The sequence below is a fragment of the Pogona vitticeps genome, chromosome 5, assembly GCF_051106095.1.
Source record: "Pogona vitticeps strain Pit_001003342236 chromosome 5, PviZW2.1, whole genome shotgun sequence".
NCBI lineage: Eukaryota > Metazoa > Chordata > Lepidosauria > Squamata > Agamidae > Pogona > Pogona vitticeps.
The window spans coordinates 117,084,294-117,099,583 of record NC_135787.1 but is presented as its reverse complement, the minus strand read 5'-3'; the positions used below and the strand labels follow the sequence as shown (position 1 = coordinate 117,099,583).

The 15,290-nt window shown below is 42.1% G+C and overlaps 1 protein-coding gene across 4 annotated transcripts in view; it reads right to left on the bottom strand.

The window, feature by feature from the left end:
• Positions 1-12,868, bottom strand: part of RINT1 (RAD50 interactor 1) — a 31,898-nt gene extending 19,030 nt beyond the window's left edge. The window contains exons 1-11 of one of the 4 annotated variants that reach the window (XM_020797265.3): positions 12,716-12,858; positions 11,924-12,044; positions 11,011-11,089; positions 9,712-9,779; positions 8,595-8,790; positions 7,728-7,969; positions 7,056-7,229; positions 6,823-6,975; positions 4,670-4,826; positions 3,528-3,638; positions 3,206-3,431 (exon numbers count right to left, since the gene is read on the bottom strand). In XM_020797265.3, the coding sequence (XP_020652924.3) occupies positions 3,206-3,431; positions 3,528-3,638; positions 4,670-4,826; positions 6,823-6,975; positions 7,056-7,229; positions 7,728-7,969; positions 8,595-8,790; positions 9,712-9,779; positions 11,011-11,079 (1,396 nt within the window). In that variant the 5' untranslated portion in view covers positions 11,080-11,089; positions 11,924-12,044; positions 12,716-12,858. Of the gene's footprint in view, positions 1-3,205; positions 3,432-3,527; positions 3,639-4,669; positions 4,827-6,822; positions 6,976-7,055; positions 7,230-7,727; positions 7,970-8,594; positions 8,791-9,711; positions 9,780-11,010; positions 11,090-11,923; positions 12,045-12,715 lie in introns of all 4 variants that reach the window. The other 3 variants (XM_020797268.3, XM_020797267.3, XM_073000671.2) reach the window with 3 other exon arrangements.
• Between the last annotated feature and the right edge of the window lie 2,422 nt (positions 12,869-15,290).

Sequence of the window (15,290 nt, the reverse complement as noted above, 5' to 3'; positions counted from 1 at the left end):
TCCATACAAGAGCTACTATTGCAACCACTATTTCATTATACAAGCATTAGCCGTAATTAAGAGCTACCAAGTTTTTCAAGCTAGTCTTCCATATGGTTTTTATTACTCTTAGTTTATTCTCTGCTAAACCTGGTTTTACTATCCCTTGCCAAACCTTATAATTAAAGAATGGATATCTATTACAATTGTGAAAAAGGAGAAATGAGCAAGAGTCCATTTTATATCAGGTTGCATTTGTTATGACTGTTTCTTCTAATACAGTGGTGCCTCGCTTACCGATCGCTCCATTGAGCAATAACATTGCTTTGCGACGCTGTTTTTGCAATTGCAAAAGCGATCGCTTTGCAATGTTTCCTATGGGAAATAATCGCTTTACGATGATCACGTGGAAGCCATCATCGCAAAGCCCCCGTTTTCGGCCAGCTGATCGGCGGTTCCAAAATGGCCGCCGGAAAAACAAAATGGCCGCCCGCTGTTTTACCTCGCTTTAGAGGCACCCAAAATGGCCGCCACAATGGAGGATCTTCGCATAAGGTCAGTTTTTAAGCCCATAGGAATGCATTAAACACGTTTTAATGCGTTTCTATGGGCTTTTTAATTTCCCTTAGCGACGTAATCCCTTAGCGACGTTTTTCCTGGAATGGATTAACGTCGCTAATCGAGGCACCACTGTATTCTAGTTGTCTGCATATAAGTTTTGGAACAAAACACCATGTTTGTAGAGATATGGACTAGGATGAGACAGCAAAAGCGTCCCCTATAGTCTGATTCTCTGCTGGTAAGATAACGGTCAGTGTAGTTAGTGGACAGAATGTTGGATTAGGATTCAGGAGGCCTGGGTTCAAATCCCTGCTTGAGCATGGAAGCTTACTGAGAGTATCACTGGTAAAAATCACTCCTAAATATTTCACGCATCTCAGAAACCCAAGAAGTGATTTACTTTGCACTGGAGAACAGGTGTCCTTCAAAAAAAAAAAACACCTTCATGGCTAAGAGTCATCTGACTGTTGTTTAATCATGCATACAGTGGTGCCTCGATTTACGACCATAATCCGTTCCAGAACATGGATGTAACTTGAAATGGTCGTAAGTCGAAGCACCATTTCCCATAGGAATGCACTGAAATGCAATTAATCTGTTCCGGCCGAAGAAAAAAAATCACCAAAAAAATATCACTGCAAAACTCATTGGAAACATGATTAATCCCTTCTGGCCGGGGAGAAAAGCAATCAAGTGTGCAAGACCCATTGGAAATGCACAGAAAAACAAAGGAGAAACCAAGGGAAGCATGCAGGACCCATCAAAAATGGGGCACCGCTCCAAAAAGCAACCAAACCCCCAAGACTCATCGGAAATGGGGTGGAAAGCCAAAAAAACAAAAAAAACAAAAACCAAGACCCATCGGAAATGGAAAAGAACACACCAAAAAGCAACAAAAAACCTCAAGGTCCATCGGAAATGGGGGGGGACCCAAAAAACAAACAAACCCAAGACTCATCACAGCACAGAAACATAAACCCCCTAGCTCAAAACCACGCTGCAACAGTTTTTAAAAAGCAGAAAACTGCACCTTACATTACAAAGCAGCCCGAATCCTCCCTACACACTCTCTCTCCCTCTCTCTCTCACCCACTCAGAAGCAGGAGGAGGCAGTCCCAAGCCGCCGCCGCCGACCCACACTCTCTAACTGCTGGGGTGAAAGAGCTACAAAGAAGCAGCCTCGTCGCCACCTACAGTTAGAAATTTGAATTTCCTGCCTTTTTCCCTGCCTTTTTCTGTTCCTAAGTGGAAGCTCCGGTCTAAGTCAAAGCAAAATTTTGTGGCTGGAGCAAGTCGTAACTCAAAATGATCTTAAGTAGGGACATTGGTAAGTCAAGGCACCACTGTATTGGCAACCTATAGCACTATTGCAGTAAGGAATGTGCTTCATTTGGCAAACCAGTACAGTGGTACCTTGCTAGACGACGACCCCACTGTACAACAAAACCGCAGGACGATGACTTTTTTGCGATCGCTATAGTGATTCGCAAAACAGTCATTCCTATGGGTGAATTTGGCTGGACGTCGATTAGGTCCGTGCTTCGCGGACCATTTATTCGCACGACAACAATCTTTACAGCTGATCGTCAGGTTCCTAAAATGGCTGCCCTGTGTTTTCCGGACCCATGCTTCGTAGGGCAGCCATTTTAACAGCTGATCTGCGCTTTGAAAATGGCTTCCCTATGGGCAATCTTAGCTGGACGATGAGGTAATTTCCCCATTGGAACGCATTAAATGTGTTTCAATGCATTCCAATGGGGAAAGGCTTTTCGCATGACGACGATTTCGCTTAACAGTGATTTTCCCGGAACGGATTATCGTCGTCATGTGGGGCACCACTGTATTTTTGAGATGGACTCTGCCCCCTAGTGGTTATAAATTAGTCCTGACTAGGAAACCATCTGTACACTATAGGCAATTATTAATTTATTTTACACTTTTAGACTAATAATTAAGGTTTTCTGGCTGTCACACAGGTAGTTTTTTAAATGATCTTTAAAATCATAACAATAGTAGTGTAAGGTAAAATCAGCAGCAAAAGATAAAAATCGGACAGCATGTGATTTTAAAGATGGGGTGATATCCTTAAAAAGGTTCTCTGTTTTAGTCATTTGCCTCATCTTATTTTGTGATGGAATCTGAAAGAGGTCCCCAGAGGATAATGAAAAAGAGCACTTTATAAACTGGATCAGAACAGACTAGCAGTCAATGCAGGTGATAAAATACAGGAATATGGATCACACTGACCAGTCTTCATTATTGTTTTGTTTTGGACTACCAAAGTTGTTGACTGTTTTCAAAAGCAGTCACACATACAATGTTGCACATGAGTAAGTACTGCAAGGCTATCACTGTTCATATACAGTTTGTTTATTTATTTATTTATTTATTTATTTATTTATTTATTTATTTATTTAAACTTATATGCCACCCACACTACCCAAAGGTCTCTGGGCGGTTTATAAGTTCATATATCCAAAGTTACTTCTTTACATACACCTATAAACTTCTGCTCCCCCAAATATGAGACTGAAAACTGGCAAATGCATTTCCCAGCCTAACCCATAGAAATATAACATTTCATTTTCATCCCATAACCTGTGAACAGCTACTTCCCAAGGTTGGGATTATATTTAAGCAAATAAATTCTCCCATCATATCTTACATTTTCTTTCCACAGTTAACCATCTCTGAAAATAGGTTTCCTCGGACAAAATGTGCATACAGCTGGGAAAGCTGCTGAGATATCCATGAACACTGTGCAGTTCTCTCTCAAACAGAAGTACTTCATCCACCAGATGACAGAAGAGATTGTCATCATACAACAAGCAAGGAATATCAGTAGCCAACTTCTCCAGGATCAGCATCACCAGAGCTCGGGAAAACTCCACCTTAAGAGAGGCAAAGAGATGGATCAGGATGAAAGCAACAGATAGAAGTATGCTGGGTTTACTAAGGCCATGAACGCTATGATTATAAATGCTTACTCTTGCATTGACTGGCGAGCCTGCCTTGTCCAATATTGGCTGGACTTTGTCTTCAAGAAACTTAGCATGATTTCCAATCCACATGAGCACCTGGGTTAGATACCATTCAGGCTTTTTCAAAAGAAAGAAGAACAGATTAGAGGGGGGGGGACCACCTGCTCTTTGCTCTGTCAAAGAGGAAGTCTTCTTTGTTGGAGGAAAATGATACCCTCCATGTAAGCATGTCTCACACTGAAGTCTTTTGGGTCAGTTTTCCTTGAGCATCATGAATCCCCCAAAATGCTTTTTAGTTTTCCACAAGTTAAAAGCTGGCTTCCACTCTGGCGAAGGAACTACCTAACAGGAAAGGATTTGATAAATACATGTGTACACAACAACCAAGACATTCCAGGAAAGAGGCAAGAAACAGATCAGAAAACCATAGATACCCTGGAAGAATGGGGTAATTGTTTAGACAATTAAACACACACACACACACACACACACACACAACCTGATTTAAAGTCATTTATTTCTGAATGTTCTATAAAAGAACATTTGATTTTAAGACATGCCGGAACACCAAATTCTAAGTGCACGTGTCATCCAAAAGTCTTTACACTCCTCTGCCAATGTATCATAATGTGAGAGCAAGTTTACTTCTTGCTGAACAATGCATAAAATATTTCCACATTTTCCCCTATCCCTTTGTAAGTTAAAGGGGTGGCTTAACTTTTTAAAATCAGGGTAGGTAACGTCATTGAATCTATAGCCAATTTCAGCTCTCCAGTGGAGGCAATATCTTCAGCAATAAAAGTACATAATGCAAGTATTTTGGTTGTTTAAAATTGGGTTTTCTGGATTTGCTGCCAAAGTCTAGCTGCAAATCAGCACAAGCCATTTACACAGGGCTTTCCTGGGCTGCTGAAATTCAGTGGCATGCTCTTCAGTTATGCCTTTAGGGCTGCACCCGGCTCATGAACTGCACAGTGCAGTTTTGAATGAAAACTAAAAATGCAGGGAAGAAAGCAGGAACACTGGAGTGGCAGTCCTTCCACAGGTCCCATTCCACCCACCCTACCAAGCCACAATGTTTATTGATGTGCTGTTCCTAAAGCCAACAATTGATCTTAAGAAAAGAACTGGGTATACCAATGTCATACCTTGCTTAAAACATTTGTCTGTCTATTCCCTGTGAAATGATACTTGAATCTTTTCTGAAGAGGTGCCAGCATCATCTGCATTGGCAATATAATAGGTGGAGAAGGAGGAAGAAGGTACTTTTCTGGAAGCTGCTTAGGCTTGGTTAACAGTTCATCGCTGAGATTTTTTGTAGTCAAAGTAAAATATATAATGGATACAGATGCAGTTTTATTCCCATAGGAATAAATCCAGAGTTCTTTAAGTGAACAAAATGATGTGTCTTTACGCAAGCATGGGAAGAGGTATTATCACTGACTGGCATCAATTATCCCCTTTGGCTGGCACCCCAGATCCATATTCCATACGATCTGAGAGGATCTCCCTAACCCTCAAAGACAGTACTGAAACCAGTGGAGCTGTATTCAGGATTAACAGTTTATACTGATTTCAAGAGACCAAAACGTGAAGAAATTGGTCTAGATCCAACTTCAGGGGATCAGCAGTCCTTATTTGAAAATCAGTACAGTATTTTTATTCACGACATGATACGAAGTTTAACTACACATAATACAAATGTAGATTATCTACATTAGGCTACTGCAAGTTTTGCTCAGATATTTTATATAATTCAATAGTACTTGAGCTCATGCTGTGATAAAAGAATGTTTAAGTGACTGGCCAGGGAAAACTGAGTGCAACTTCCCTGCTGAAATTAAGGAAATGTTGGTCTGATCAATTCTTTGGATGGGAATCCGTCAGGAGTTCCAGATAAGAGTGGGGTATATAGAGAAAATAGAAAGTAAAAATATCTTGATCAAATCATTATGTCCGTAGAAGGATGGCATTTCCCCCCCATAGGAGCAAATTCCACCTATACAGGTTGTTTTTAATAGCACATCTTATTTCAAAGGTTGCAGGCCATAAAAGTTCCATGTTGAAACATCAGCAGAGGCAGGCAGCCCTTGAGAAACTGCATGCACAGCTAGTCCTTGAATACCATACAACGCACGGATCAGTTACCATTCACCCAGCCTAGTTCTGTACCAGAAAGCTTTTGAACTGCCTTGAATTGTATAGCAGACACGTGGGCATAGTTCTGTAGCTACTCATGAACAACCCTGCCTAAACTTCTGTAGCTGTTCGTGTTGTGTAAAATGATTTTTAAAACCACACCTTGTGCCTTGCTTGCATGAGAGAAAGCAGGCGATGTGCATGGCTGAAGAGAGATTGCACAGGTGCCCCAGGGGCACCCCAGCTTGTAACCTGCATAATCCTGGGCCACTGTTATAAAATTTGTAATGGTGAAAATTTTTTATGGAAGCTAGATGAAGCAGACCCTCCCTTAACCATGCGCATGACTGAATTTATTTGAAGGGGGGGGGAGGTTTAGTAGAGTGGTCCGCTCTTCTTACTGGTGCTTATTTCTGTACATTTGACATCCGAGTGCCCAGTCTCCAGAAGCCTGGTGGTTCTACAGGCTCATCCCTGGCCATTAGAGAACAACATCAACAATTCCCACCTGCCCTCTTTTGCCTTGCAACTGAAAAAAAATCCTGAAAATGTTGTATTATTTTTGCAGCCAAAAACACTTTTGGAAAAAAAAAAAGTGTTTTACTAAAGTCGTTTATATTGTGGATAAAGGAAATCCATTGGTGGCAGTGAGGGAAAGAGAAGACTGAACCCTTTGTGAGGACACAACATATAGGTGCATCAAAGGAGTGAACGTCACAATCGGTGTCAGCTGGTGGGATGACATAATGGGACCTCTTTGTTTGGTGAAACAAGCAGGGACCACGTGGTAAATGTCACAGTGGGGTTCTAAACCAATTATTTTCCATTTTTTAAAAAGCACTGGGGGTTTGAAGGTGCCCCAATGGTACTGGGGGCCACACATGGGGCTGTGAAGGCTACACGCAGCCCACAAGCCACTTGTTATCTACCCCTGCTTTAACAGGAAGTGGCTCTGTGGATGCAAACACGTGGTAGTGCTTACATCCACGCCATCAAAAAGGTTATCTGCTGATTTTGGCAGATCAAGGCAGAAAGGTATGGGAGCTAGCTGTTTTCTCCTCAGTTACTGGGGACTCTGGAATTCTGTAATAAGATATTCAAAAATCAGGTTTTGTTTATTTGGATTTATGCAAAGTAGGAGAAACTTTTTTTTAAAGGATACGAAGTTTGCAGCTTCAGAAGTTGAGAAAATAGTGTCTCAAAGTTATTGAATATCTCAGCAGCATTGGCAGGTGATGTAGCCAAGCCAAAAGGCTGAGACTGTGCTGGTCCGATGAATGGCCAATGAAGGTGAGTTAAAGTTTCCTCAAAGTCACTACAATAAAAGAAAAAGCACTGCTATTATCATGCAGAAATCCAAAGAAAAATGAAAAAAACTAATTTTGTATTAGCTACCTTGAGAGTTTATCTTTCAGTATCTTGTGCCAGAATTGAACAGTAGATCTCATAAAAGTGAGAAGATGAGAACATGAAGACTCCTGAAGCTTTATATCTAATTCAGCCATGGATACCAGAGTAGTTGCAGCATCTGGAACATTGTTGGTCATAAGATATTGTTGAATGTTGTCACTAGTAAAGAAAAATGAACTTTTGGTTAATAAACAAGAGACAGTGCCTAGCTTATCACCCACTGAACATGGTATTAGGCGGAGCAAAAAAAGGGACAAAAAGCCCCTTTTAAAGTCAATTTCAGATAAATAGCACATGTTCAGATAGATGCCCCATGTTCATAGATAGAATTTTAATGAATATCAAGAAAAAAATGTATTTTGAATTGTAAAACTAAAAGGAAAAACAAATATTACCATGAAAAATAGCAAAAAATATCAAAGCACAAGCCAAATCTCCATGTCAAATTAGTTATACATATCCCAGCCATTCAAGTGTGTTGTAAATGCATAAACTACTCCTATCACATTAACTCTCAAACAACAAAGCCCTGATGAATACAATTTCAACATTTCTAGAAAGGGCCTCTGAGCATTCCTTTTATCAGGCTGTGTAAGGTTTTGATGGCTCCAAATCATCATGCCCAAAGCATATGGTATCATTAGGCATACAATTTACCTTAACTCTTCTATTTGTGAAATCCATTTCAAATAAGCAAGGTGCCGTTCAACTTCTTTTATCTGACTTATGAGTACACCAAGATCCTCCATCCATGGCTTGGATGTCAACAAGTGGTTATTAATGGAATCATGCAAAACTCTTTCTTTTTCTAGAAGTTGACAGAGTGACTTCTTAGAATCTTCTGCATTCTGTAAGGCTTTCTGAATTCTTTTGGGAACTTCAGATGAAACCGTGAGCACCTTTATAAATGTATATAAATGTGAAAAAGTAATAGGTATCTATACTTCCTGTTCTGGAACAGTCCCATCATGCAGCTCAAATTAATCTCAAAATAACACTCTGGTCCTTTCAAACTCAGGATAGGAACAACAGAATCCAGATGAGCAGAAACACAAAATGATCCTTCCTTACCCCTGCCACCTTTTGGCGCCCAAAAACCTGCTCCAGAAGCTGGTGAACTTTCCAGAGCTGGTTTCCCAGAGCTAGAGATATGTTGGCAGACATAAATGCTCCTTTCTTCTGATGTAATTTACAGGCCAAATCTTGCCATGCAGTTAGGCAAAATGTGTAACTTTTCGCAGCAAACTGCTGTGAAGAAATCTCCACATGCACTATCTATTGCATAGTGAATATATATTTTTAAAAGCCTTCCCCTGCGTTGAAGAGGAAAAATAACACCAACTGAGTCTGCATGCTTTGGACATTATGTACATCAGAAATACTGAACTGTTATTTCCAAAACATGAGTGTGAAACTTACTTAAAAGTGGGAGTGATTCTATTTCCCACCATATAGCCAGACAAGAGAGCTGGATGTTCATGGGGATGGAATGTTTCGATCAACTGTAGAACATATGCAACTCACCTGTTCTTCTAACTTCATTTTGCTTTCTGACAGCTGCTCAATAAGGTGACCAACCTTGCTTAGTGACTCACAGTCAATGCCAACCTCCCTTTCCACAAATTCAGACACATAGAAAGGAATATCACAGCACTCTGGGTCCCTAGGCATGCTTTCTTCTCCAGTGTTAAGAGCTTCCAGCTTAGTACCATCTGTAGGGCTGGATTTAAAAGTTTCTCATTAACTCCTACAGCACAACTACCACAATATTCTTGCAAATATAATACTTTTGGGGACAAGAGTCATTAGCATACTTTTGTTTAGTAAGAGCATTAAATATAACAGAGGCACACAGATTGCATTCAGCAGGATAGCTAAGTTGGGAAAACTCTGGGATCGCACCAAGGATCATACCAAGAAAAACTGTATACCACAAGAGCAAATGTGCAGGATTTCCCCCCTCTGGCAGGCTGTCCTTCATGTGATCAGTCAAGCAACTACATCATATGCCCAATTTCAAAACCAGTGTATTAATAGTTAGTTACACAAAGGAGAGTTTGTGATTGGGAGGGACACCTGTGCAATTGCTCTTGTGTTCCTTACTTCCTCAACAGAATTCTGGCCTGTATGTTTAAAGAACTCAAGGCATTCTCATAAGAAGTATTTTCCTCCAGGTAGGGTATTTCTAAGCAGTTCTTATACTGCAAATATATCCTGCATGGCAGACAGTTTGTATCAATGAGAGAGAAAAATACTCCAGTTTCTGCAGTGTCACAATACCGGAAAGATTTCCTAGGCATAAAGGAATAACTTTGTTAGAGATCAATTTACAGTAAACACAGTGATCTCTCTGCACTAACTGAGTGCCAAGATAAGAGAATTTATTCTGAAGAAGAAAATGGGCAGGATGCCATGAAATCCACTTCCTTTAGGACTGGGAAAGTATCCTACCTAGAGTCAAAGACCTTCAGATTTCTTTCTCTGAGCAAGGGCTTCGTTTCTCTCTATGTCTCCCTTAGTTTAACTTGGGAGTTGTATAAGTTCCACTTCCCAGGCTACCACGTTCCCACATGCATGGAACTGCTCTTTCACCTGAATGTTCCCAATTATTACCCTAGAACTGTTATGTAAAAGTACTCACCAGAATAGTTGAGCTTCTTCAGGATCTTCCGCTTCCTCCCCTGATCCTTCTTCTTTGTTTGTCTCCTGCTGAAAGAGAAAAGCTATGAGTCAGACTCCTCCTTGCACTCTGCATTAGCATCCAGAAGTCCTAAATGTGTTGGTGCCTTGCCAGCCCCAGTTTTCCATATACTGTACAGTACTGTAGACTGTTTGTAATGGCAACTGGGAGTTATAATGCCAGCAACAGGTCAACCATTCCCTTGTAGCAGAAGCTATTTGAGCTCACCAAAAATTCCACGGTTTGGGGGTTTACTATGTCCTCACAAAATCCATCACTCTCCAAGGGATACAAAATGTATCTAGAAGACATTTCCACCTGAAACCCCCCTCTGTGTTTCCATTATAAGTTCAAAGGAAAAAAAACAGTTTAGTCAGGTTGAACAAGAACATGACATGCTCTTGCAAACATACAGATTCATAATCATGCACAAATTTACTGCTACTAGACAGTTTTTTTGAATATTAAACCAGATTAGTATTATTATTTCTTTGCTTTATCACCCATACTTTCTAATCGTTGTTGTTTAGTCGTTTAGTCGTATCCGACTCTTTGTGACCCCATGGACCAGAGCACGCCAGGCCCTCCTATCTTCCACTGCCTCCCGGAGTTGTGTCAAATTCATGTTGGTTGCTTCGATGACACTATCCAACCATCTCATCCTTTGTCGTCCCCTTCTCCTCCTTCTAATACTGAGTCTCAAAGCTGTTCCCAATACAATAAAAATGGGAACCAATGTTCTATAAGGCAATCATTGTGAATTTCATTCATTGAACATGCTTCCATCCAACTGGGAATTCTCTCCTAAGAAAGTTGATCTGCCATAGACTCTTTCAATTCTCATAGGCTTTTTAGTTTTTGTTCTTTCTTGATTGTCAGCTGCCATGACACATACCTATACTACTGCTTCATACCAATGAACAAGTGTGCAAACTGAAGTTTAATCAAGCACTGCTGAGCTGCAGTTCCTAGAACTGCTGCAGATCTTGGAACTGCAGAGCTGGAAGGGATCCTATGGATCATCAAGTCCAGCCCCTGTCAAGGAAGCACAGTGGGGAATTGAACTCCCAACCTCTGGCTCCACAGCCAGAAACCTAAACCATTCAGCTATCCAGCAGTTTTTAATTATATACTTGCTTAATGAACATATGGTTCTTCTCCTAAAAAAAGTAATTTTATTGCACTGAAAATAAAACAAACTATAAGAGTTGAAAGACATGTATTTTTATTTTTAATAAAATGAAAAATACATTCACTGACCTCTTTAGGAATGAAAGGTTCTTCACTTTTGAATGGTGGTTGTGCCATCTCCAATACACACAAAGTCATGAGCAGTATACTGCAGCAAAACATTATTTGCATTTTGGACAATTAAAAATAAGGTATGATGACTTGATTAAAGTATAAAATGTACTAAGTTAAAAAAAAACCCTATCTTTATATAGGAGGCTATCTTGGCTGTGATCACAGAAAGGTTGTTATAGAGCTTAAAATATTTTCTGCACAAATTTGCATGTTATTCATAAGGCAAACGTGACATAAGTATCTATTTTTATTTCTTCACTACTTTTTGTTCCATTGATAGAAGTTTCTGAATGGAAAGGTAAATCATAGACCTGTTAGTCTCACTCAGTAAAAACAACAGAGCAGGGTTCAATGGAATAGAGTTCATTGGTGTGAACATATGACTATCAGAACTCATAATGGCATCCTGGAGCCACTACCCTATTCTCCCCAATGTTGATTTCAATGTATATTTCCTATCTTGCCTAAAACAAACCTGGGACACAATTAATAGATGTCCAGTATTAAAAGCACTCATACTGACTAACATGATCTTTCATGCTCACTCGTTTCCAGGGTCTTCCAACTTTATTGCTTCTCCTCACCTCCCCATTCTATACTTCTGACTCGCATTTTTAGATCAGAAGCTATTGTCTGGATTTTGTTCATTTAATATTCCATAATAATAATTTGGGTCCTAACATTCTTTCAGGATCATTCCCCACTGGAATATATCCATGTAGGGATAAAACTCTTAACAGATTTCACCACTTCTCAAAATGAACGATGTTTTTATTTTCTAGCATTTAAATATGGCTCACAGACACTTCAGACCCTCATATGAATCACAAGCCTTCACTACATATGGGATTGAGGAAATCAGATCTACCTGATAGGGTTAGAAAGCTGGCCAATGAGCAGACCTCGTCACCCACAGTACCAGTGCAATTAACAACTGTACGGTGCTGAGACCAGATGTTACACCAAGGCAGTCTTTCCAGAAGAGAAATCTGCAATTTATAATGAAAACCTTCAGGTCTTCCCCTCCTCTTCTCCTGCCACAGAACGAGCTCTGCTCCCACTCTCACCTACACCCTTCAGCCTGAAACATGCGGGCAGGGATGGCCTTTAGCTTAGACACCTGTCAAGGAGAGATGCTGCTACTGTGTGCCAGAAGGGCCTCCCACAAGTAAAATAAATTTCAGCACTAGAAGAGGGGTGGCACAACTCCCAAGTACAACCCGAGTAAGAAACAGATAACGGAGGGAGCCTCCCACCCCCGGAGCTGGGAGTGACCCCTTTTGGCAACTACTGTACATGCGGGGCCAGCCGGGGAATCCTAAAGCCACCGTGGATGCCACGGCATGCCTTGCGCCCGGCCAGGCCAGGCCGTTTTGGAGCTGTGCGGCTCCTCCTCCTCCTCCTCCTGTGGTTGGCACTGCACAGGCAACCCCCTCCCCGCACTGCCACGGAGCAAGCGAAGCGAAGCCGGGTGTGTGTGTGTGAAGCCACCACCAAGAGGGCCGAGGCCAAAAGGGGCGCGGCTGCCGAACCTCCACTCCGCAAACTGCCCGGTATATCTCAAACTCCCCTCCCCCTCACGCACCCCACTCCCACCAGTGGAGCCCGGCACGCGGGGGGTGGCGGCACGAGGGCAAGAACGCGCGCCAAGACCCCTTACCCATTCAGGCGCCTGCAGCCCGTGGCCACGCCCCCTTCTGCTGTGGCTTGACGCGGCGGCACCCCCCTCCTCCCCCAGCAGCCTCCTCAGCCCGCCCAACACCGTCAGCTGTAATTCCGGAAAGGGGCGGGAATAACAAGGCGTCGGTGAGGACAGCCCATCTGTTTGTATGGTCACGTGGCACTCAGGCGCACCGTTTAGACGCAAACTTGGCCGTTGGAGCTAGGATATAGACTCTCCTGTAAAGAAGCAGACGTGTACACAACGCTCGGGTTCCGGGTTGCCTTTGGAAGCCATTTTTTCTGCTTCGCTTCAGGATGGAAAGAAGAATATCCAATCGAATGCAACGGGAGTAGGGCGGGCCGAGGCGGTTTAGCCTGGGGGGCGTTGCTAGTTGTTCTCAGCGCTCACGTGTCCTCACGCGGAAGAAAGTATTTCTTGCCTGCCCTAATGCAGGCAGGAAAGGCAATAAAAAAGGTTCATTCCACATTTCTGAATACCGTTCTGCTAGCTCCATTTTTAATATGCATATGGGGTATCATGTCCTTTTTGTTGAGTCAGAAGAGCTGTGGATACCTCCGAGTGGTTTACCCGCAGCCTTGCATGCGTTGTAGGTAGCATGCAGTCAGCATTCTCACGTTGTAGATGCCACCGAGACTGGACAGAACCTGCTGGCCGGTGTTACTGTTTTGCAAGCTCAGCCAGTGTGCAACTGTGCAGTGGGGAAACTGTGGTTTAACCTGTTGTGATCCGCTGTTTTTCAAAACGGGTTTCCATGGGTGAAATCGCTGTAACTGCTCAAGTTACAAATTTGCAGCAGTTAGCAGGGACAAAGGTATAGAGCTGTGTTTGCATGACGCTCCCCACACCAGAAGCCATCTTTGACAAGTTGCTAACAAGGTGTCAATTGGCAATTTCCACTCTCTTACAGTATTTAGCTTTTCTAAATGTACCATACAATTGCACTCATTTCACATGCTAGCAAGGTTACGCTCAAAATCCTACAAGGTAGGCTTCAGCAGTATGTGGACCGAGAGCTCCCAGAAGTACAAGCTGGATTTTGAAGGGGCAGAGGAACTAGAGACCAAATTGCTAACATGCGCTGGATTATGGAGAAAGCCACAGAGTTCCAGAAAAACATCTACTTCTGCTTCATTGACTACACAAAAGCCTTTGACTGTGTGGACCTCAGCAAACTATGGCAAGTTCTTAAAGAAATGGGAGTGCCTGACCACCTTATCTATCTCCTGAGAAACCTATATGTGGGGCAGGAAGCAACAGTTACAACTGGATATGGAACAACTGATTGGTTCAAAACTGGGAAAGGAATACAACAAGGCTATATATTGTCTCCCTGTTTATTTAACTTATATGCAGAATACATCATGCAAAAGGCAGGACTGAATGAATCCCATGCCAGAATTAAGATTGCTGGAAGAAATATCAACAACTTCAGATATGCAGCTGGTACCACTTTGATGACAGAAAGTGAGGAGGAATTAAAGAACCTGTTAATGAGGGTGAGAGGAGAGCACAAAAATGGTCCGAAACACAACATGAAAAAACTAAGATCATGGCCACTGGTCCCATCATCTCCTGGCAAATAGAAGCAGAAGCTATGGAGACAGTGACAGAATTTACTTCCTTGGGTTTCATGATCATACAGATGGTGAGAGCAGCCACGAAATTAAAAGACGCCTCCTTCTTGGGAGGGAAGTGATGCTAAACCTAGACAACATCTCAAAAAGCAGAGACATCATCTTGCCAACAAAAGTCCGCATAGTCAAAGCTATGGTTTTTCCAGTAGTGATGTACGGAAGTGAGAGCTGGACCATAAAGAAGGCTGACTGCCGAAGAATTGACACTTGAATTGTGGTGCTGGAGGAGGCTCTTCAGAATCCCCTGGACTGCAAAGAGAACAAACCTATCCATTTTGAAGGAAATAAACCTGAACGTTCACTGGAAGGACAGATCCTGAAACTGAGGCTCCAATACTTTGGCCATCTCATGAGAAAAGAAGACTCCCTGGAAAAGACCCTGATGTTGTGAAAGTGTGAAGGCAAGAGGAGAAGGGGACGACAGAGGACGAGATGGTTGGACAGTGTCATCAAAGCGACCAACATGAATTTGACCAAACTCTGAGAGGCAGTGGAAGAAAAGGAGAGCCTGGCGTGCTCTGGTCCATGGGGTCACGAAGAGTCGGGCACGACTTAACGACTAAACAAGAACCAAATGTACTGACCATACTTTGTTCCTTTAAATTCTTTTAAAAAGATCCTTGGAGACAATGGGTGCTCAGTTAAAGAAAACTTGCCCCTCCCCACAAGCAGCCCCTTTCCTTCAAATATGGCAATCACAGCTGAAAGTGGAGAAAAGTGACACCAGACAATCAATGCAAATTTAAACCATCTCTGCCAACTGAACAAAAAGGGATAATCCTCCACTCAAAAGAGTTGATTCCATACCGATCTTCCCCACATTGAGGTTTATGCTGTGTAGTCACTGTATTTTAATCTGAATTCATCTGTGCCCAATCAGATCCAAATTGTGGGGTTAACAACTAATGCAGACATAA